At 44.9% G+C, this 23138-nt stretch overlaps 1 protein-coding gene and 1 non-coding gene across 5 annotated transcripts in view; one reads left to right on the top strand and one right to left on the bottom strand.

Annotated features, from left to right (window-relative positions):
* Positions 1 to 23138, top strand: part of TENM4 (teneurin transmembrane protein 4) — a 1359030-nt gene that overhangs the window by 1165634 nt on the left and 170258 nt on the right. For all 4 annotated transcript variants that reach the window (XM_032427010.1, XM_032427011.1, XM_032427009.1 and 1 more), the window contains 3 exons: positions 4909 to 5079; positions 12304 to 12518; positions 14155 to 14365. In XM_032427010.1, the coding sequence (XP_032282901.1) occupies positions 4909 to 5079; positions 12304 to 12518; positions 14155 to 14365 (597 nt within the window). The remainder of the gene's footprint in view (positions 1 to 4908; positions 5080 to 12303; positions 12519 to 14154; positions 14366 to 23138) is intronic.
* On the bottom strand, positions 6397 to 6504 carry LOC116646593. The gene has a single exon (XR_004302142.1). It is a non-coding gene; the product is annotated as a U6 spliceosomal RNA (small nuclear RNA).

Here is a 23138-nt window from a genome sequence, read left to right as displayed (position 1 = left end):
TTTGCTGGTGGTTTTATGTTGCCCGTATTTTATCTTATATTTAAAGTAGAACAGTGGAAAAGAGGAAGCTTGGATTAGGAACACAGGCTCCTGACTTTGAAACTTGTCTCAAACTTATAATAGCTCCTGTACTTACGTTGGTGACTCCTGCATAGTGACTTTGATAATTGCCTCCTGCTGGCCGGGTGGGGCGGGGGGCGGCGTCAGTGTCTGAACATCTACTGGGCATTTTTCTTAAAACCGTCAGGATGGAGCTTGCACTTTCTCGGCCATTGCTTATGTCTTGCTGGGCAGGAAAAGGTGGTGTTGGGTAACTTACTTTACCTCTCTGAGGAAACCGAGTATGTCATGAAAGCTTAAATGTTATTGCACTTTCATTGTGTACATTCTCCAGTAATGATTTTTCAAGCTATCTTTGCATGAGGATTAAACTGGATGATATAAAGCATTCAGCATCTAGTACAAGTGGTATCTAAATGGGGGATCTCTCAATCAGATGGGGGCCCCCAAAGGTAGGGCGACGATCGGGTGGAAGCCGGTGGCGGTGCAGGCGGTAAAAGGATGGATTCACCGGGAACAGAACAAAGGAGGTAGAAGTTGATTGAATCCACCACAAGGGAGCGGGGGGCGGGGGGCGGGGGGGGCAGGACAGCAGAGGAGAGGCTTCAGGGAGGCAGTGGGAGGAGGCTGTTTTTAAAGGGGGAAGGTGAGGAGGTATGGCGATGTAAGGCATTCCCCATTCTTTGGTAGCTGTGCCTGGTTCTAAGTAGCCCATTGGCCAGTTAGGGCTATGCATATTTTGAGGTGGGTCTCCCATGGGCCTTTTCTACATTCCATTGCTCAAGGCTGTTTGCCCGAAAACGGGGTCCGCAGTCCACACTCAAATGATTCCAAGTTTTGAGTTGCTATTATTATTTTAGAAGAGTGGTCGCTTGAGCTTACGTGTTCCTTGGACAGTCGGTGGCTGAGCGTCTGTTTTGTCCTTTGGGAAGAGGAGAGCAAAGCAGCTTGCTCCTTCTCTCTTCCCCTCTTCCGTAACCTGGAACCGTAGCACCAGCCACCCACCACACAGTGCAGGAAAGGAATTGAGAGCCCCCTAGCACGACTGTAGTTAAGACCTTGCATCAGAGAGTAAGGGTCTCTTTTATTTGGGGTGTAAAATGACAGTTACTGGTTGAACTTCACATCTGTGTCTCCACATCATCCCTCTTCTCTCTCTAAATACTACCTTCCATCTGGCTTTTGACGGCCCAGTCCTGGTGGTCCCGTGCTCAGTTCCCTACCTCGAGCCTCCAAAACTGTTTTTGGATGACTGAGTCCTCCAAGAGAGCCCAGGTTAGCATTGGATGCCAAACTTTGCTTTCCCAGGAGGTGGGAAGGCACCAGCCTCACAGCTGTATGAAGATTCTGTGATTGTGGGTAGTCGGGATGGGGCCGAGAGGAAGCCTTAAGTCAACACATTCCCCCCACCAGCTGTGGGCTGTCCTGCCCTAATTAACTTCTCCGGGACATGCAGTCTTGTCATCGTTTTCACCTGTAATACTTTTTCCACTGGCTCTTCTTCCCCCTCAGCATATTTTTTTTTAATTTATTTATTTATTTATTTGACAGAGAGAGACACAGTGAGAGAGGGAACACAAGCAGGGGGAGTGGGAGAGGGAGAAGCAGGCTTCCTGCCGAGCAGGGAGCCCAATGTGGGGCTCGATCCCAGGACCCTGAGATCGTGACCTGAGCCGAAGGCAGACGCTTAACGACTGAGCCACCCAGGCGCCCCATGTATTTTTTTTTAAGCAAGGAGTTGGTTTTGCATCTTGTTAAAAATAAGAGAAAGCTTTGACAATAAAAATGTTTCTCTTCACAAAGCTGTGAGAGTTCTATTCATTCTGGGATTACTTAATTCTCATGACCTTTAACAAGACAGCACTTTTGCACAGTTAGATGAGATAATTGATTCTAATGGGGAAAGAAGCACTGCTCATTTACCTGCATGTTTCCGAGTTGTCCTCAGTTCAAACAATTTCTCCATTACCTTTGGAATTGCCAATCTATAGATAAAAGCAGTAAGAAGGTAAGCAGAAATGTGAGCTAATTCAGCTTTGGAAAGAGCAGAGTTTTCACTTCTTTCAGACAAGTGAACTTGTATTATTATTGACAACTACACAGAGATAGCCAAGAGCAGGGTAAAACACCTCATTTAGTGCTCAGGACCTAACGTGTGCTCAAAAAATGTTGGCTGCTTTCTTATCATTATTATCAACAGTCTGAATATAATGGTGAGAAAAGACAGTAGTCGCACATATGTACAGTTTACAAAGCGCTTTGCCTTATGTGATCTCCTATGACACAGTAATTCTTTGAAAGAATTTTCTCCCCACTTTGTGGATGCAGCTAGGCGATGGCAGTTAGGATCCCAAACCAGTTTCCTTCCCTCTGGTCCAGCACACTTTACCCTGTCCAGCAGCAACCAAAGAGAAAGCAAAGGGTCAGATTCCATTTCTGTCACAGAGCACCCCCACCTGATGGAGTCAAACTTGTGTACGTTCCCTGGGTGGTGGCTCCTGTGTGGACTACAAGTCTGAGGGATGTGCTGTTCTGGTCTCCTTTACACAGTGATTTGTGTCTTGAAGGCAGCCACACAGCCCCTCATTCCCCCATCAGTGACCCCTTCCACAAACGGACCAAGCAACACAACTCTCGGTCCTCCTCACAGGATCCTCGGTAACAAGCCTTGGAGGCTGCTGTGTGTGTGAAAGGGGATGTCTTTATCATGCCCACCTGCCTTGCTCAGTAAAGCTCGTTGGGGGAGCCTGGGCTTCAGGCCAGAAAGACCGCTGGTGTCTGATTTCAGGGTTTGAATAGTTGTGGGTTCTAGTCCAGACTGTGCCACGTATCAGCCATTTAACCTTCCGTATGTTCATCGATGGCATCGTGTCTTAGTTTCTTCATCTGTAGAATAGGGTTATTAATACTCACCTTTCAGGATTTTTGTGAGAATCAAAGGAAATACTGCGTTTACTGCTCTTAGCACAATGCCTGGCATGCGATAGGCACTCAGTGAAGCATAGTTTTATAAGTATCTTAATTAACCTTCTGAGTCTTAATGTGCACATCTGCACATTGGGTCTGGCAGGGCTGCCTTAAGGATTAGATGTCAAATAAATACAAATTTCCCAGTGCACTTCCTGGCATGCAGTTGGTCCTCAGTAAACCTAATGACTATGAGCTTCATATCTCTGTACATCCTTCCCTGGGTTCCTCTGGCCGTCTTAGCGGGTCGGTCACAGCCTCCTCTGGGCCTTCTAGTCCTTCTGAGTAGATTCAGTTCCTTGTCCGTCTTCCCTACTTGACTGTGAGCTCGTGAAAGCAAGGACTTTCTGATTATGTCCTGGCTCTCCAGAGTCAGCCATAGGTCCTGGTATAGAGTGGGCTTCTAGAAAATGTTCATCAGTACAATAAAGGAGTGATGTTGCATACAGGATACTGGGGGAATCAGGGACTGGAGTGCTTAACTCTGTATGTGAGTAATCGGGGCAGGCCTCCCCAAAGAGGTAAATAGGGACCATTGACAAGTCTTGAATCCTAAGATAGGATTTAAGCAGACATTTTGTACTAGATCACAAAGCTTTTTAGAAACAAGCTTCCTAGCCTTTTCAAGCATTGTGTATGTTAAGGGACAAGTCCATTCTTTGGTGTCTTATGGTCTCTTCTAGATTGTTGCAAAGGACTATTTAGCAGTTGCTACCTTGGAAAAATGTTTTTAAAACAAATGCATGTACGTGCTACAAAATAAAAAAGTACAACAGATATACAGTGAAAAGCAGATCTCTCTCCTATCCCTGATCCTTAGCATCTCTTTCTATCATAAGCCACACCTGCTGTAACCAATGTCTTTCATATCCTTCAGAAACATTCTATACATATACAGGATTTTTTTTAACCCAAAGATAGTATTTCAGATACACTGTTCTGCATTCAGATACACTATTCAGAAAAATACAAAGAGCTTCCACGTACTTTTTTATGATCGCATAGTATATTGTGTGAAGGTAACTTCTCTAGCCCCTTATTGATGGACTCCAATATTTTGCTACTACAAACAGTGCTGCAGTGAATAACCTTTTATGTACATCATTTAGTATGTACATGAGTATATCTGGAGGAGAAATTTCTAGAATTTTCTAGAAATCCTGGGAACCTTTAAGTCCCAGGGTAAAGGGTATGTTTATTATAAATTCCATAGCTTTCTTCAAATTGTCCTTCAGTGGGTTTGTACCAACTTATGCTCACGTCAACAAAGAATGAGAGTGCTTTTTTCCTATTCTCTGTCAATGCTGTATAATTTTAACCTTTTTTTATCTTTGCCAAAGCATATGTGAAAAATAGTATTTCAAAGTTTAACTTACATTTCTCCTATTATGCGTGATATCAAGAGTCTTCATATGATTGAGAGCCGATTGTATTTCTTATTCTGTTAAGTCTCTGTTCATAGTTCATATAATATACCTACTAAGCTGTTGGATTTTGCTTATTATTTGTAGGAGTTATTTTTATATTAATGAAATTAACCCATTGTGATACAAGTTGCAAACTTTCCCCCTAGATTATTTATCTTTTGAAGCAAAAGTCCAAGACTTCCTGAACCACGCCCCCCCCAATCCCTGCCCCTCTCCCAGTCCCTCCAGACTGTGAGCCCTCAAGGGCACAGTCTGTGCCCTGAGCATCTCCACGCCCCAGTCCCCTGTGTAGGGCTTGGCGCTGCAAGAGCCCTCTTCAGGGGCTATTTGTTGAACTGAGATGAACTGAAGTCCTGTGTCCGTGCCCCCCCCCTCACCTGCCCTCCCCTGTGGCTTGGGAGTTCCATTTCCACCGCCAGCAGAAAAAGATGACTTTTCTCATTGCTCACCACAGCCATGCACCTGTTTGGCCTAAACTGGCACCTGCAGCCGATGGAGGGGCAGATGTATGAGATCACGGAGGACACAGCCAGCAGTTGGCCTGTGCCAACGGACGTCTCCCTGTATCCATCAGGGGGCACTGGGTTAGAGATCCCTGACAGGAAAGGCAAAGGAGCCACAGAAGGTAGGGTTGCTGTGTTGTCCGTGTCGTGAGTCTCTGTGTCTGCCTCTGAACCGAAGAGATCTTCATTGTGCGCGTCATGTGCCTGACTCACAGCTCCATGCTCTGGCACTTCTCCATCTCTCTGCACTCCATGCCGGCTGCCCATCCACCTGTGTCTTCATCTCAGTTTCTTGTCACTGTGAGCTCGTAGCAGGGCTTGGGCAGCACTCCTGGTGCTCAGCGGTATCCCATCTCATGCCTTGAGGGAAGCATTATGGGCTTTCACGCTGCTGGGGTGGCTGGCTTTGACTGTGTGGAATCAAGACGAGCCCTTCTGGAGCAACCTCATGGGGGTGAACGGGCATCTCCAGGAGGGGATGTGGTGAAGTGGGTAGATGGTATATTGTAACTGAAATACCCTCGGACCCTTGTGGTGTAACGGAAACACCAGTTGAGGTATTCTAGCATTTACCAACCATGTGACCTTAAGCAAGTCACTTAATTTTCCTGACCACCAGTTTCCTTATCTGCAATAACAATAATCATTAGTATTTGTACAGTTTGTTTGGTTCAAAGCTTTTTGTCAAGAGCATTTCACATTTAATCCTCACAGAGATCCTGTGAGGTAAGTATGATAATTTATACCCATTTTAGATGCAAAAACTCAGGGTTACATTAATTGACTTGACCAGAGCTGCATAGCCAGTAAATAATGGAGCCCAGGTGTGGATGACTCCAGAGCTCTTGCTATCTCCAAAAGTGGTCCTACCTGACTCACCCAATGGTTACAAGACTGAAGGAGATACAGATGAAAAATCCCATTGTACAACAAGACACAAATATTTCTCTGTCAATGATGGAAGTGGTGGTGACATTTGGAGTTTGGCATTCTTAAGTGGGACATTGGTAGACCCATGTTTTGAATTTCTTAAAGGTCTAACATGCCATTTACACAGATTCTTTCACTATCAGCCAAGAGTGGCAGAGACTTACAAAAATGGTAATAGGAAAGATGCCTGAGCTAATGAGCCAGTCTCATTATCATTCTGGGCAGGTGTGGGCCTCCCTGTCCTGTACCTGCTATGCCCTGCTTTATCTCTCTGGTGTTAATCTGTCAGCAAAGTGGTCATATCTGCCTCCAACCTTGACTGCTTATATCTTCTTTCCTCTCATCTCAGTTAACTTTGGGGTCTTAGCTTCTGAGCTTCCCTGTCCTTTTAAGGATTTGCCTTCCAGGAATCAGTTTGGTTAACAGGGTACCATATGCTTGGTTGAAGTAGCTACTCAGAATCTCCAAATGATCCTGAAGGCCGAAATCAACTCTTTCTTTTTTTGTTTTCTAATATGGAACGCTTCATGAATTTGCATGTCATCCTTGCACAGGGGCTATGCTAATATTCTCTGTATTATTCAAACAAAACCAATTCTTGACTTATGGTCCTTAAGGAAAGTAAGAATGGGAGCATTTCCATGGAGCCAAACCAGAACTTCTGCCTACTTTTCCTAGGGGCAATTCCAGTCTTCTCCTTTACAAATATTTTAAGACTTGAAACAATGAATAACTTACACTTTCTTTGCCCTTTAATAGAACATGGAAGGAGCATGGATGGGACCACGGGAAGAGCTCTGGGTTAGGAGTCAAGAGCCCTGAGTTCAAGCCCAGCTGCTGCCACTTGAGTTGGCCTTCAGCAAATCCCTTGAAAGACTTTCTGAGCTTCATTTTCCTTCTCACTAAAAGGGGGCTATTGAGCTAAATTATCTCCAGGTTCTGTTCTAATTCACAAGTCCTACATATGAAATTGGTAATAGAATCATCAGACTAACCAGATGGTTCTCCAGAATCTTTTTCCAGGTCAGCCCTGTCCATGGTCCTGCCTGTTGGCTTGTGATTCCCTTGTCAGTTTATAGTGTCAGATGCCATACATGAGTATTATAAATGTGGACAGTCTTTAGATCAGCATGTACAAAGGCAGATTTAAGATATGTTTAACCCTCAAGGCATTGGGAAAAGGTCTCATTTAGCAAAATGTATTTTCTTTCCTCCGTGATCTCTATCAAACATTCTCTAAACAGGAGTTGGATCTATCTGAAATCTCCCATTCTAATGAAATTAGTTTGTGGCTTTTTTAGGTTTTGTTTTGTTTTACCCAAGGAGCAGGAGGTGCAGATAAGAGACAAAATAAAATTGCACCAGCTTATTGGTTTACTTTAATTGGAGTATTTTTGCTTAAAGGGATTATCTGTCATTACTAATGCAAATGGAAATCCTGTTTACAAACCCCTAAAATGCAGTGCAGTGCTGGAAAGTGGTCAGCATCAAAAGCAATTACTATGACAAAAAATACGTCAGTCTGGAAAAACAGAGGACAAAGCTTCCTACAGTTTATGTGAGACCACATGGTTCTTAATTTCTTTTGCCCTGGTCAAACCAATGTCTACACAGTTTATGTTTTTAATTGTAATGTTAAAAATCTACTTCCTTAGACATATCTCGAGGGCAAAAGTCTTTAACACTGATGTGAGTACATATTTCCTGTCCCTTCTGCGGGTATCAGAGAGGAGAGCTGATTCCAGAATTAAGATTAGAGCCCTGGTTTACTGAGATGGGAGAAGCAATGTGACATGATGGAAAGAAGATAAATGGGCCTTGGAGCCAGATCGTCGAGGGTTTGAATCCTGGCCCTGTTAACTCATGCCGATCACTCCATCTTCTTTGGCCTTTGTTTCTTCATCTGTAAGAACCAGAGTGGTAACACCTCAACAAGTGGACTTCTTTCTTCTCATCCACTCAAATCCCGAGCCATTCCATGTCAGTTATTAGAATTTCAGAAATCCAGACTAAATAATTTTTTCCCCTCAAAGACCCTGCAAATAATTGGGGCATTTTTGAATATTTTAAAAGGATATATATTCTTTAATTATACAAATGAAATTTATGATGAGCCCAGTATTTTAAATGTTCATCCTGTCGAGAGTCACATCAAACTGCAATTTACACTATATTTTCAAAGTGGCTGTTACCATTTCAGGGTGTCATAGGATGGAAACCAAATATGGCAGCTTTTTGAAGTAAAGAACTTATGTTATGCATTAATGGAAAAGAGGGGGGAAAGCATTGAATAAACAAGCATTTCTGATGGTTGAATTGGTGGGCTTAGGGATAGCATTTTCTTCTTTCTGCAGTGAAATCAAAATTGCCCATCAGTTTAAACCATGTAAATTGCTGCACGCCGGCTCAGCTGGGCTCTCCAAAATGGAACAGCTTATTTTGATAACCAAATAAATTTCCAACAGTTGCTAAGGAAACTAAAGGATTCTTTGTGCAAGTTATTGCATTGAAAAGAACCAGAAAGGTGGAGGGAGGGGGAGAACGTTAGTTGATTAGGAATTTAAAACCTGTGTAGATGGATCTCAGTTCAGGAAAGTGAGGACTATGACTGGGAAGGGCATGGAATTTCAGTTCTTCCAAGTCTTCCTGGTTTGGCCGAGCCATCCAATCATTTCAAGTAGTTTGTTGAGAAATGTCTTTTATAGACGGGATTGCATCTTTGTATGGCCGTTGCTGCAGGAAGGCTGAATCTGTATATCTTTACGAAGAACAAGACTGTTACCAGTAAAACTTGCCTTATGAAACCTGATCATGCTCTTGGGGGTTCCTCATTCTTAGTTAAGCTCTTGGTATTGTTTGTTATGTCTCTGGGGGGCCCCCACTAATTGTATCCTTTTTAAAATGTAGTACCCTTTTTAAAAATGACTTGAGACACCAACTCTTGCCCTTTAACTCTGGGTCCTGTTTATGGGTTCCTACTTCATAAAATTTGTCAACTTTTTGTGCCCCATGGTGCTCAGTGGGCCTTGGATCTACCTGGCCTAGCCTTGATGGTTAGCCTGCTGGGACTGTGAGTTAAGTTGGACTCTTGGTCTTAAAGAGGGTCAGTGCACTCTACCACCATTGAGAGTATCTTTGAAGAGTTTTAATTAACCATTTATCAATTTAATGCCTTAAGAAGCCATAATAAATGAAGAGAAACCCCAAATGGCTTTATCTCTGAATGGTTTCTTAAGTATTCTGAGCCTCAGTACATACATCTTATTAGTGTGAGAATTAACTGAACCAGTGTACTTAAAGGGGCCCAGCATATGGTCAGAGCAGTAAATGACAGCTACTACTACTTCTACCTTTATTACTATTACTACTACTGCTCTTATTGCTGTTGTTGTTGTCATCATTATTATTTTCCAGAATGTGGGTAGGGATAAAAAGAATTTTATACACAGGACTTTTCTCCCCCAACTCCCTCCTCCCTCTACCGTCTCTCATTCCTCTACCACTGGTGGGCCTTGCTGTGTAGTGGGATAGTTTCTATCCTAGTGCTCACCGCTTGGTGCTCAGAATTAAGAACAAAGAGTCTTAGGTTGTAGGATCTGGAAAGAGTAAGGCAGGAAGGGGTGGGTGTGGCTTCACTCTGAATAACTGCTAGACCAGTCAATCTCATGTCTCTTTCCCACCAGGCAGAGGTGCTCCGTGGGCTGTAGTTCTTTCCCCTCCGAAGCCCCCATCTCATCCCTATGTATAGTCCAGTGTGGGGACCACTGAGGACCAGAGTAGAGGAATGATAAAGGTTAAATCCCTAGATGGGGATCCTCTTTTCCCTCCAAAACATCGCCTTTAGGCTGGGCTGTGGTCCCTTCGGGTGACTTGGCACAAAGGTCACTTTTGAACTGAAGCCCAAGTGGCCCTCACAGACTCAGCCAAGAGAGTCAAGGTCCTGGTGAGGGCTGTGCCCTAGAACAGAATTTACTATTTTTATTTGATTGTGTGTACATACCAACAATAATTATTTTCTACCATTTGGGCCCACGTTGGTGAAATACTAGAATGCTAGAAAAGAATATTCCCTTTCTACCACTCCCTGGGGTAAAAGCCGACTTATTTGTGCCTCTGGGGCCGGCAGACCTCTGGAGAGAGTCTCTGGGCTGGCCTCTGACCTGTGAGGCTCAGAACTTAGCTGAGGGAATAGCTGTCTCTTAAAAACATGCTCACTAGAGGGGAAAATGAATCAGGCAGGGTGCTCCCGACAGCATGCCAAACTGTGGGGGAAGTATTCATTATTTATTCTCAGACATAGGAATTATTTGAATGCAGACAATTCTGAAATCCCATCAGCTCTGACTCCCACCTACTCACAAAGGAAATGAGTCCTTGGAATTAGCAGTCTCGGGCTTATTTCTATGCAGTTTCTAGGAGGAAACTCATAGTCCTGCATCCTTAGCAGAATTAGAAGCTAAAGGGTATGCTCTTTTCTACCTAGAATACAAAAGAATTGTGGTATCGGGAGCCCCAAAATCAGATAAGAATGTGAAAATAATTCTCTTCCATCCTAATGCTTTGTGAATTTGGCTTCTGTCTTTGAACTTTGAACCACAGTGTGGTGGTTTGTGTGTGTCTACATTTTCAAGGTAAAAGTCTGGGGCACATTCCTTCCATAAAGGAATCAAATGCAAGCTCTTTCCTATGCTAATGACAGAATACTAGTGGTGCTTTTATTGAGAGCATGCATTTTAACTTTTTTTGTTGGCATATTTTTAATTAAAATAACATTTAATAGTTTGAAGCTAAAAACCTGATGTTTCTGCCTAGGAGTTTATAAAGGAATGATAACATATGGAGAAGTTTAACATTTAAATTGAATTTTATTATTTAAAACAGTAAAATATTTTATGACTACAACAATGCCCTGCCAAGCTCCATTTCAGCATCAAATGTGCTTTGTAAGGAATCTTACAAAGCTAGGGGGAAAAAGACATTTTAATTTCTTATTCCCCAAATGCTTTTTATAAAAAAGTTCCCACAAACGTGTTTTCTTTACAAATGGATTCTTGTTCTCTAAAGTGTCTCTTCGAACATCTCTAACAAAACACCAAATCTTGGAACTAGGATACCCAGGGGGTGATTCCTTATGACAAATAGGATGTCGTCTGCTGGCTTGAGTTTGGCTTGTTGATGTCCTAAGGGTTTAGGTCTTCTAACATCCCTGTCACCTCCTTCTGTCCCCTCCCAACTCCTCAGAAGGCTGATGTCTGGCAGGAAGTGGGGTTTATAGTTTTCACATGTGAGTGTGCTTAATTACTAAATAGAGGAAGTTTGATAAGCCGCCTTCCTTCCTGGTACTTCGGGTGCCCCCAGAAAGCTGTCGCTCTCCTGACTGGTGACAGAAATGGGCAAGGGGCCGTATTTCTGACTCTGTTCCCCGCAACCTGCAGGGTCAGGAACCCGGGTTGAATTTCCAAGTATGTCATAGGCTTTGTGCCTGAACTTGAGAAATTCCCAAAACTTTACAACCCCCCCCCCCCCATTTCAGCACAAAAACGATATTCAAAGACCTCCATCCAAGACTCAGAAGCATTTTTTAGAAGTATTCCCTCCCGGGCACCTGGGTGGCTCAGTTGGTTAAGCGACTGCCTTCGGCTCAGGTCATGATCCTGGAGTCCCGGGATCGAGTCCCGCATCGGGCTCCCTGCTCGGCGGGGAGTCTGCTTCTCCCTCTGACCCTCCCCCATCTCATGCTCTCTCTCTCATTCTCTCTCTTTCAAATAAATAAATAAAATCTTAAAAAAAAAAAAAAGAAGTATTCCCTCCCTTCAGAAGTACCCCCTCTTTCACCTTCCCCAACCCTACTCCTGCTCCCAACATAAATCCCCGTCTATATGTCTTAGCCTCAGAATTTGGTTTCCAATTATACATAAACATGTAAATTTGTAGAATACCTCTTCCACTCAGATCATGCTTCCCAAAGCTAGGGGAACCATTGTGAGTTGGAAATTTAATAACAACACCTTGTTGGCACTACCCTTCCTATTTTAGCGTAAATGCTTTTACACACACACACACACACACACACACACACACAAGTTATTCTCCTGTGACCGCAAATGATCATTTTGGGGATCAAAATATATCTTAACAAGCTGTGGAATTATGCAGTATACAGATGGCCCTTGGGGAGGACCCATACTGCTTTGGAAGAATGCATATTTTTAGCAGGACAATTTGAGCATTACTGGGGAAAAAAAAGTTCTGGATGTTCTTACTCCTTGGGGAGTGGGGGTGGGGGCTGGCAGTGGAACACTGTAGAGAGAAGCACAGGAGACACAGGATCGTGCTGCAGTTCAGGGGCTCTGACCCCACGTGTCACTTGTGGCTAACTGTGCTGCCTTTGTCTTCCCTTCCCTGTGTCTTGGTAGGAAAGCCCAGTAGTTTCTTTCCAGAGGACAGTTTTATAGACTCTGGAGAAATCGACGTGGGGAGACGGGCTTCCCAGAAGATTCCTCCTGGCACTTTCTGGAGATCTCAGGTGTTCATAGACCATCCTGTGCATCTGAAATTCAATGTGTCTCTGGGAAAGGCAGCTCTGGTTGGCATTTATGGCAGAAAAGGCCTTCCTCCTTCACATACACAGGTAATCAGAACACCACATCCCCTGCTGACCTCTGGGGGCTCCTACCTCACACCTTAACCTCAAGTCAGGAAGCCTAATGTTATACCTGGAGGCTTGTGCTTGAGGGGCATTTCATGTATTTGATAGCCCATTCCTCCATTTGCCCTCTCTTAAGACCCTACCTTTCCAATGAGTAGGGTTCTATCCCTGGAGTTTTTTAAGAAGAGGGAATTTTAGGAAATATTCCAATAGCCTTTCTACTGTTACCCAATCACCTATGTTAAATGATCCAAGAAATGTAACCTAAGGAGAAAAGCAGGCACTTTAGAGTCAGACAGACTTGAGTTTGAATCCTCTCATTATCAGCTATGAAGCCTCCAGCCTGGTACTCATCCACTCAGCAAGTTTCTAATCCCTCCAGTGGCGACACCAATATCCACTTTACAGGGCTGTTGTGAAGAATCTAGAAGAACATTTATAAGGCAGCTAGTGTAGGATCTGGCTCAGAGTACATGCTACTTCCCTAGTCTCTTACATCCCTCTGTCCTTTGGGGGTTCATGGTTACTCTGACACACGCGCACCAGAAACACCTGACAACTCACCCAGGATGACTGACCTCTTACAAGTTGTGATGGCTAAAGAACAGACTTGGTAAGGTAAGGTCCTCCCAGCTCTGGGATTGGAGTAACATAAGTCAGAGGCACCCATCAGACATTCCCAGGCCATGTGCAGCCTTCGTAGCCCCAATCGTTATGGAATATTTCTAGGTGAAAGCTACATAGATGTATTTGCTGACGGTAGAATCACAGGAAAATAGAGCCTTGGCCCCTTATTCCTTTGTAGAACAGCAATCCTAGTCCTGGACTTCATTTATACATGAAATAGAATAGATACCTTGGTTTTTTAGAAGAAAGGTAGGTGGATAGATGGATAGATAGCTAGGAGACAAATAATTGCTCAGTTTGCTTGCTGGTAGACCAGTAGGACTTAACCACCTACCTGTTGTTAACACCATATGACTGACTTCTCTTAAGTCTCACACTACCAGGCTCAGGTCAGTCAGCAGTGTATCTGACCCAGCATGTAATTATTGATAGAATTTTGAACTAATCCAGTTTAGTTCCCCTGAAACTGCTCCCTGAAACTGGAGCATTTAGAAAGGATCGTTGATAACAGGAAGATAGATAGGAATCAAATTTTCATTTGTACTTGACTGACATTTAAGGCACATCCAGTGCTCCAGTCCCAGTCCTTGAGCCCTGGAATTCCCACCATCCCTTGCACAGAGTTGGGGTGAAGTCATTAAATGGCCGGGTTTCTGATCACGACATGCCCACCATTGGAAAAGCATGTTCGTCTTGGTACAGACTCAGCCAGATGAAGACTGCCCACATAGACACCAAATTAAAGAAAAATGAGACTAAAGAATAATTCGCCAATTATGCTGCACTCACAAGGGAATCTGGAGACTATTACCATGTAAAACAGGGGTCTAGGGAGGAGTCAAAGTTGGTTGATCAACCTTCATGTGGCTTTAGCCTTTGTGCCTGTTCTCAGGTTGGGTTTCTCATGTGTTCCCCAGGGGAAGTATGAAGAAGGAATCTAGCATTGTGGTGAAGCAGACGCACTGCTAATTACGCCCTCTTTGTACTTTAGTTTGACTTTGTAGAGCTGCTGGATGGAAGAAGGCTCCTGACCCAGGAGGCACGGAGCCTGGAAGGACCCCAACGCCAATCTCGGGGAGTTGTCCCCCCATCTAGTCATGAGACCGGCTTCATCCAGTATTTGGATTCAGGAATCTGGCACCTGGCTTTTTACAATGACGGGAAGGAGTCTGAAGTGGTTTCTTTTCTCACCACTGCCATTGGTAAGGAGCCTCCAGCCCCCTGGGGCCTGTGGGATCTTGTCTCTTTGGGTGGAAGGACGTGGGGGATTCTGAGGATTGGAGCCAACAAGGGAATATGTCTTGCCCACAGCTGTCAATGCCACCTGGAGTCTGGCATGAGTCCATCCTGACTGGCTTGCTGGACAGGGATGGGAGTGGGAATCAGGGAAATGAGGGAAGGGAGGAATGACAGGAGGGGCCGGCAGGCCATTCTGGACTGTTGCCCACTGCCTTTCTTGTGTTAACTGTGGACCAGCTGCTACACTGAAACCAAGGGGTAGAACTGATAACAAGACGGGAACCCTGTCTGACCAGCCACATGGAGGCAACATCTCTTCTTGTCACTTCTCTCCCACACCTGTATTTGTCTTTATAGCTTCCTTGGCTCAACTCATTGATTTGTGATTTGGATTTTTGTTTTTGAGTGTGTGTGGCTTTTTGTTTGTTTGTTTTGCCTTTGGAGCTAACAGTCCCTGGCAGTTGAGAAAAGAAGATGAAGGCTCAGAGAGAGAATGAGAATGGCAGAGTGAAGGCCCAGATGAACAATGTGATCAGTCAAACTGGGGTTCTGTTGAGAACAGAGACATCTTGGTCTCTGACAGAGAGCGAACTCTGATGTTTGGAATCAGGCTTAACACCTTCTCTGTCCCTCGTCATGGAAGAGGGCCACAGCTCTCTGTTCAGAGTGAGCCCCTGGGCCACCCCACAAGCCTACTGGTGTCTGGGGAGCCTGGAATTTCTCTTCTTTACCCGCACACCCCATAGAATTCGTCTCCTCCTTAGATAGCCATAGGACACAGTGGTCTCAGTGGTTCAGGTCAGAGAACATTTATTCTGAGTTTATACTGGAAGCATTATGACATAGCCTGAAGACAAAATCCCCTGCAGGAAAATAAAACTTAAAGAAAATAAAACTCCACCAGCCAGAATGCTTGGAAACAGGGTTTCTGCTTAATGAACAGCTTTATGTGGTATAGGGTTCACCTCAAAACCCTGTCTCAGTCCTTGGCTGGGAGTCTCTGTGACATGGAGAACGGGAATTGAATAAAAACCTGTGAATCTGGTCCTTGGTCCCTAAAACTCCCACAAAACCCTGGCTTCTCCTTCTAAACAGCAGTCATCGTGTTCAGGCCCTTCTCCTCTCATTTGCAATTTTGCCATTAGTGTCGAGGCAGAGACTACCTATCCCACTAAATGTGGGCATGGTTTGTACCCTTCTGCTGTCCCTGCAGACTCCGTGGTCTCCCCTCCTGGCAAAATGAGGGCAGTGGAGGCCCTCCGGCTACATCAGCTCCCAGGGAGGAGATGGCACTTTGTGCATCTGTGATTTTGATTTGGAAGTGTCTGCCCTAGCTGCTGGTCTCTGAGGGCCTAGAGGGCGAGGACTTCAACATAATCTGCTCTGCCCCCCGACACCCAGCCCGGGCCCCGACAGGTGACTCAGCGGATAAGGCCGTGAGCTGGAGCGTGGCGCTCCGTCTGCTCAGGCCCCGCTGCAGTGGGCTGGTGAGCAGGAGGCTATGCGCACAGCCCCATCCCGTCACTGGAGAGCCGGTTGGGGTCCTCACCGTCAGTGAGGCTGTCACTCTGTGGGGTTTGCCAGGCTCCAGACCCTGTTCCTTTTCTCCTTCTGGGCACGGTGGCTTCATTTTAGCGACAAGGATTATCGAGTCATTAGCGGAACCTGAGTTAGAGCTTCACCGTCCCACAGCCTGACTTCACTTAGGCACAGCTCACAGTCGTGCTTGGTCAGAACCCAGTTCCCTTACAATCAGAATTCTTTATTTTTAATAACTGAGCATAAATATGAAAGGATATTAATATAAACCCCCAAAGAAAGCTACTTTTAATTAGGATGTGCCTCTCAGAGAAGTAAAATGTAGGTACCTTTAGGTACCTCTGCCAACTCTAGGCTTGTCAGAGCTTGCTGACCTGTTCTGCCATAATTAAGGCGATGGTCTTGCTTTTCCCTCTGGTTCTCCTGTTCTTAGCTTGATGATGAAGTCTGCCTTCACCTCCCTTAACCCTATAATATCTTTTAGAGCAGATAGGCTATCCTGTGCTTCTCAGAGTTTTATGAACCACTTGGTGTCTTGTTAAAATATAGATCCTGCTTCAGTAGGTGGATTCTTAGGTCCTACACTTCTAACCAGTGCTGCTCATCTGGGGAACCATATCTTGAGTAGCAGGGGGCTGTGGTATCTTAGGAATGGTCTCAAACATTGTTGTGCAAAGCGTCACCCAGGAAGCTGGCTTAAAATTCAGATTCCTGGACCCTGTCCCCAGGAATTATGACCCACTAAGCCTTAGGTAGAGCCCAGATAATCCTGATTCCGGTGGTCTGTCAGCTGAGCTGTGAGAAGAAATGCCTCATGAGCACTGCTTTCTCTTCCTTCATCCCCTAACCGCCCCACGTTAGCTCTGTGACCACAGTCAGGTCACCTCTGAGCCTCCTTTTTCTTATATGGAAAATGAGATAATAGTACTCTGCAATCCCCGTTGTGAAGATCAGAGCAGATCCAAAATGGCTCGCACAGGCTTTGGCCCTGTAAGCACCCAGTCAATGGAAGTTGCTACTATTCTCTTCCACCTTCCTTCTCTTTCCATCTTTCTCTTGCTGCCTTTTGGACTTGTCTGTCTTCCTTCAAGCTACAGTGATTGTTTAATGAATACCTTTTTTTTTCTTTAATACAAAAACAGACGGATTCTAATGTTGCTATTAATCCCTCTCTCCCCAAGAGTCCGTGGCACTGAGTCTCAGCTGTCTGTGATTGTTACCTGTGAGCTGTGAGTTGTAATGTGTCTTGGCAGGTTAATTAAAAGTTTGGGTCTTGTTTTAGTGAACTCATTATGGTCCTTATATACAACTGTAACTCTCAGGTTTGCTTAACACATGGATTGGAATATGACCCTCCCTTTGTTACATGTTGAAATGCAGATCTAGAATTTAAGAAGATCTGAAATGTCAGAATCCAGAGTATTTATGTCTGTTTGTAATTAAGTAGCAGGAGAAATAATTGCATTTAATTTAACAAATGGCTGTATTGTGTACATTTGTGCTTTTCCCTCCATTTAATGCAATCCAGCTGATGATTTTAAATTAAATGAGTTTATCTTCTGCCTTGAAAAAAATCTAAAAGCACTTTAATAACTGTATACATAAATATATACACACAGAAACCTGATGTTGACTGAGCTCCCTCTGAACTGGATACATTTACATTTACAGACATACACACACACCACTGAAACCGAGCAAGTTTTAGAATAAAACAGGGCAGCTGTTTTCAGAAAGAACAGTTTTTCCCTCCCATGTGGAGATCCAGAATTTGAAGGTAGTGTTGTTTCTGGTCCTGGCTCCCCTGGGGGCCTTGCTGACCCCAAGTATTGAATGACGTAGGTGGGTATATACCAGTAGCTAAAATATGATTCAGTGGTGCAGTTTACAAAGGGCATTAAATATATTCTTGAAGCCTCTAGATAGCTCAGTGAAGTGATTATTCTTATTTTTACGATCACCCCCTATTGCAGAGGAGGAAATTAAGGTTCAGGGATAGCAAGAGAAAAGCTGAGGCTTGAATTTATATCTGACTGACTCCAAAGCTTGGGCTCTTCCTTCTTTAGCAATCTGCCTTCTTCCCAGGATCAGGTTTCTGCTTGGAGTATGACACTTTTCTTTCCCACCTATTTTTTCATTCAACACATAGAGCGCGCCTACTGTGTGTTAGGGACCACACTTGGCTCTTTGCTGCATGTGATTTAATCCTCACGAGAACCTTAGACACTACGTATATTGATCTCAACTTTACAGATGAAGAAATTGAGGCTCGGAGAGTTTAATTGGCTTGCCCAAAGTCGCGTAGTTATTAGTACGGGCGGGGCTAGGATGGCAACTTGCTCTCCAAATCCTACGCTCTCCCCACTCTGCCCCACAGTAGCTTACTATTTGCTATGACACTATTAAATATTTTATTTCCATTTGTATTATATGGAATTTAATTTCCCTTTTATTAACTTGCTTCCAATATAACTAAGCATCTTACGTCAACCCAGGAAGTTTCCTTGCAAAGTCATTAAAAAGACCATAGGAGGAAAAAAAAAACCTCACAGCATCCAAAACTTTAAAAATAAAAATATCTTCATATGCATTGCTTGCAACCCCAAGACCTGACAAGTCCGTGTTGCAATGTTTTGGGTCTCCAGAGAGCATTTTATCTTTTAGTTTTGGTTGATGCCGAAGCATAAAGGGACAGATCAAGCTGACGTTGTGGCCGTGGTGAGCCAAGCTGGAAAATAACAGAGATGCTCCACAGTGGATTTAGAAACACAGAGAAAAGAAATGAGAATCATTGTTAGAAAACATAGACCCAGCCGTTTTTACGAGAAACATGCCCTGGTCTTCCTGGTCTAGGACATCAGTACTAATTAAAGAGAAGAATCCTTTTGTTCATGCCCAAGCAGCTGGCTGCTGTAAATGGACCCATGTCCAGGGACTAGAAGCAGATTTCATCCCTCTCTCCCCCCTTCCCTTCTTCCTTCCTTTCTGCAACAAATAGTGCATTCCTGCCTTTTTCCCAGTTGGAGATACAGAGACGGTAGGACATGATTTCTGGCAAAAGTAGCCTGTGGCCTGATGAAGCATGGGCACAGGAAGTGTCTCTAATCCAGGGGAAGGAGAAAGAAAGGTCACTTCTGGAGTCACTGGTCAAAGTGCCACGTGGGTTGGAGGAAGGCAAGGGCCTGTCTAGCTAGATGGGTCAGGGAGGCGCTCTGGATGAAGCAACATTTGATGGGATCCTAAAGGATGGATGGAATTTCCACATTTGGTCGGGGGGGGGGGGGCAATTGATGAGTTCATTCCAGGTAGTAGGAACAGCATGAGCAAAAGGGAGGTATGCAAAAACTGAAAGCTGGCTATAAGGAGCCAGAAGTTCTGTTTGACCAGAACGCAGGATGCCCTGGGAGGGTGGAGGGAGTTGTCAGGGACAAGCTTGCATGCCTCCGTAAGGCAGAGTTCATTCGGCAGGTATTGGGTGCCACTGCAGGTTTTGTTTTGTTTTGTTTTGTTTTAAGATTTTATTTACTTATTTGACAGAGAGAGAGACAGCAAGAGAGGGAACACAAGCAGGGGGAGACGGAGAGGGAGAAGCAGGCCTCCCATCGAGCAGGGAGCCTGATGTGGGGCTCGATCCCAGGACCCTGGGATCATGACCTGTGCCGAAGGCAGACGCCCAATGACTGAGCCACCCAGGCGCCCCACCACTGCAGGTTTTTGAGCAAGGGAATAAAATTATTAGAGCCAAAGGGTTTATCTTATGGGGCCCAGAACAAGAGCTCATTAATTCATGTAACGAGAGGAAGTTGCTGGGATTGAGCTTTGTGATTTCATGAGAAAAAGAAGGGAAGGAAAGGGGGAGCCGTGAAGCACAGAAGGTCTGGGTCAAGGCCCCTGGTGGGGTTGTTATTTGCTGTGCCTGCACCCCATTCCTCTTTCTCTCTAGATGTCAATAGAGACTTTCACATGAGCTTCTATCTCTCTTCCAAGGGTAGTCAAAACTGGGTCCTTGATAATCTTCCAAAGACCCCCCGGACAGTACAATTTCCATACTTCCTTTGCTCTGATCACATAAGACTGCTGTTCATTAGCCTCTGAGTGCATTTGCAAGCAGCTAGAGAGAAAAAGCCCCGGCACCCTAGAATTCTACCTTGTGTAAAAACCTGCACTAGTTCAAAGAAAAGACTAAGAAAAGTGATTGCAGAATGATTTTCAGTTTTTAATAAGCTCTGCCCCCACCATTCCCCATATTCCCTTCCTCTGAATTATAAGATACAATACAGCGGTGAAGAATCGAGGTCTCTCAGTAATCAACTAACCTTCTTGTAAATGACATTGGCAGCACTTTGTGAAATTTTCACTGGAAACCCATCTTTGGAAAAGTGCCCTGTGAATTCACCTCTCCCTGATAGCAGTGATTTATTCAGAGCAGTCTGGTATAAGTGGAATGAAACCGGAGGCTGAGGGAGAGCTCGAGCCAGCACGTTGGGGACAGACTGTGGCAAAAATCCATTTTCATGGCAGACAGCTTGGAGTATCAGAGGGCTACATCTGCAGACTGGGGACTAGCCCCGCAGGCAGCTGACCCTGCTCACCAAAGACAGGAGGGAGGGCAGGGTTCCCCACCGCCCCCCTCCGCCCCCTCCGCTCCCCCCAGGATCTGCCTTGGACTGCTGAACCTTCTGAATTCTCTGGGACCTGGGACCTCAAGGGCAGGAAAGAAGAAAAGATAGCTCGAGGACACAGTAGGTACCAAGCAGTAAAGCTCGGTCTCTGTGAAAATGGTTAGAAATGTGTTCTGTGTGCCATAAAAACATCCCTGCTAGGATGGCCTGTCAGTGGGGCTTTGGCGTTCTCATGCACGCTCCCAGGCTAGGGTGTCCATCCAGGGCCAGGACAGCACCCAGTGGTGGAATCGGGGACCCGGCTCTTTCCACCGCTCGAGCCCTGCCGTCCTCAGCTCTGGCTGCTCTTTTCATGCTTGCCCCCTTGTGGTCCCAGCCTGGCTGCTGCAGCGCCATGGCTCATCTGCGTATCAGGCCTGGGAAAGAAGAAAGAGAAAGGAAGCAGGGAAGCTCCATTTTCCCTAAAACCTCCAGCTTACGTTTCTTTGCCACAGCTGCATCACTTCGACAGTCAGAGCTGTGAAGGAGGCTGAGGAAGGGAATATTTGTAGCTCACCACATCGACACGCTAATCAAAATTAGGGTTCTCTGAGAAAGAGGGGAGGTCAATATGGGGTCTTCAGTGTCTGTCATCGTCTTCACTGATCTGTTTGGTTTAGCAAGTGCCGACTGAGAGCCCCTTACTGTGTGCCAGCCCCTAGCCTGGGCATTTTCGCTGCAGCCAGGAGGCAGACACGGTACTTGACCTTGAGGTTCTCAGGAGCTAGTATGTGAGGCTGAGAATAAGGAGAGGCCACCCAGGTAGCTGATGAGGAGGGAAAAGACTTTGTTCAGTCTCTTTACAGCACCAAGGAGCCAAGGACTTTTTTATCACTCCTTGAAGCCCCTTGCATGATGCTTCAAAGAGGATGGACAGGATGATCAGGTCCAGAGGGCTTACAGGCAGACCTAGACACTATGTTCATTTTCTCGTTCAACCAGTATTTACCAATTACCTTTTCCACGCCATGACCTGAGCAGGCATCAGTGTCCATGGTATATAAGAAATAGTCATGCTTCCTGTCTTTGTGTCATTTATAGACATGCTTGAGACAGTTTGTGATAGTCTTGAGTTTAACACAGTCATCAAATATATATGTAAATATATAATGGTAAATGGTAAATACTCATTGTGGCAAAGAGAAGAAGGTGCTCTACAGAAACAAACAGGAGACTTAATTTAGATCGCTGGGGCAGGGGTAGGAATAGGAGTTGTTTAGATGAAGGTTAGAAGAAAGAAAATACCAGCAGAGGCAAGAGCATGTGCAAAGGCCCTGGGATAGGCAATCGCTGGAAGTGTTCAAAGAACTTTACGATGGTCACATTGTGGGGTGTGGGGATGGATCAGAGGGCTAAATGGTTTCAGGTAAGGCTGGCTCCTGGTACGGGGATTTAAGGAGGCATGTGAAGAGTTCTGTTGTTTAAATTAATCCTACGGGTAACAGGAAGCCACTGTGGGACTTTCAGCTAGTGTGACCAAAAGTTTCTGAAGCTTTGGAGCTGCGACTCCAGTGAGGAGGCTGGGACAGGAGGCTCAGGCTGGCCTGCGGGTAAAAACGAGCACATTTGAGCCATGTACTGACGCTTGGAGGTTATCAGCAAACCCCAGGTATTAAGATGATGTTCACTGAAGGAAGAGATTAAAGCAGGGGAGAAAAGGGTTGAGGAATGGTCCGTTTCAAGAGTGAGTAAAGCCATGCCACTGGCAAAGGAGCCTGTGAAGGTCAGAGAGCTGCAGGGAGGGGACCAAAAGAACGTGCCAGGGAGAAGTTCAATGGACAGAGTCCAGGTATTTTAGGACTCCCCCGCCCCCCATTTCAGCATTTCAGCCATCTTCCTCAATCCATAGCCAGAGCTTCCATTCACTCTTGGTTGATGTTTCTTTCTTTCTTTTTTTTTTTTTATTAATTTTATTTTATTATGTTATGTTAATCACCATACATTACAGCATTAGTTTTTGATGTAGTGTTCCATGATTCATTGTTTGCGTATAACACCCGGTGCTCCATTCAGTACGTGCCCTCTTTAATACCCCATCACCAGGCTAACCCCATCCCCCGGCCCCCCTCCCCTCTAGAACCCTCAGTTTGTTTCTCAGAGTCCATCATCTCCCCCTCCGATTTCCCCCCGCCTTTTTTCCTTCCTACTATCTTCTTTTTTTCTTTTTAACATATAATGTATTATTTGTTTCAGAGGTACAGATCTGTGATTCAACAGTCTTGCACAATTCACAGCGCTCACCATAGCACATACCCTCCCCAATGTCTATCACCCGGCCACCCCATCCCTCCCATCCCCCACCACTCCATCAACCCTCAGTTTGTTTCCTGAGATTAAGAATTCCTCGTATCAGTGAGATCATATGATACATGTCTTTCTCTGATTGACTTATTTCGCTTAGCATAATACCCTCTAGTTCCATCCACGTCATTGCAAATGGCAAGATTTTGTGGGTTTTTTGATGGCTGCATAATATTCCATTGTATGTATATATACCACATCTTCTTTTTTATTATTATTATGTTATGTTAATCAC

This window comes from Phoca vitulina, unplaced genomic scaffold (assembly GCF_004348235.1).
Source record: "Phoca vitulina isolate PV1807 unplaced genomic scaffold, GSC_HSeal_1.0 scaffold36, whole genome shotgun sequence".
NCBI classification, from domain to species: domain Eukaryota; kingdom Metazoa; phylum Chordata; class Mammalia; order Carnivora; family Phocidae; genus Phoca; species Phoca vitulina.
The sequence above is the reverse complement of the archived record's forward strand: the minus strand, read 5'-3'. Positions and strand labels throughout refer to the sequence as shown.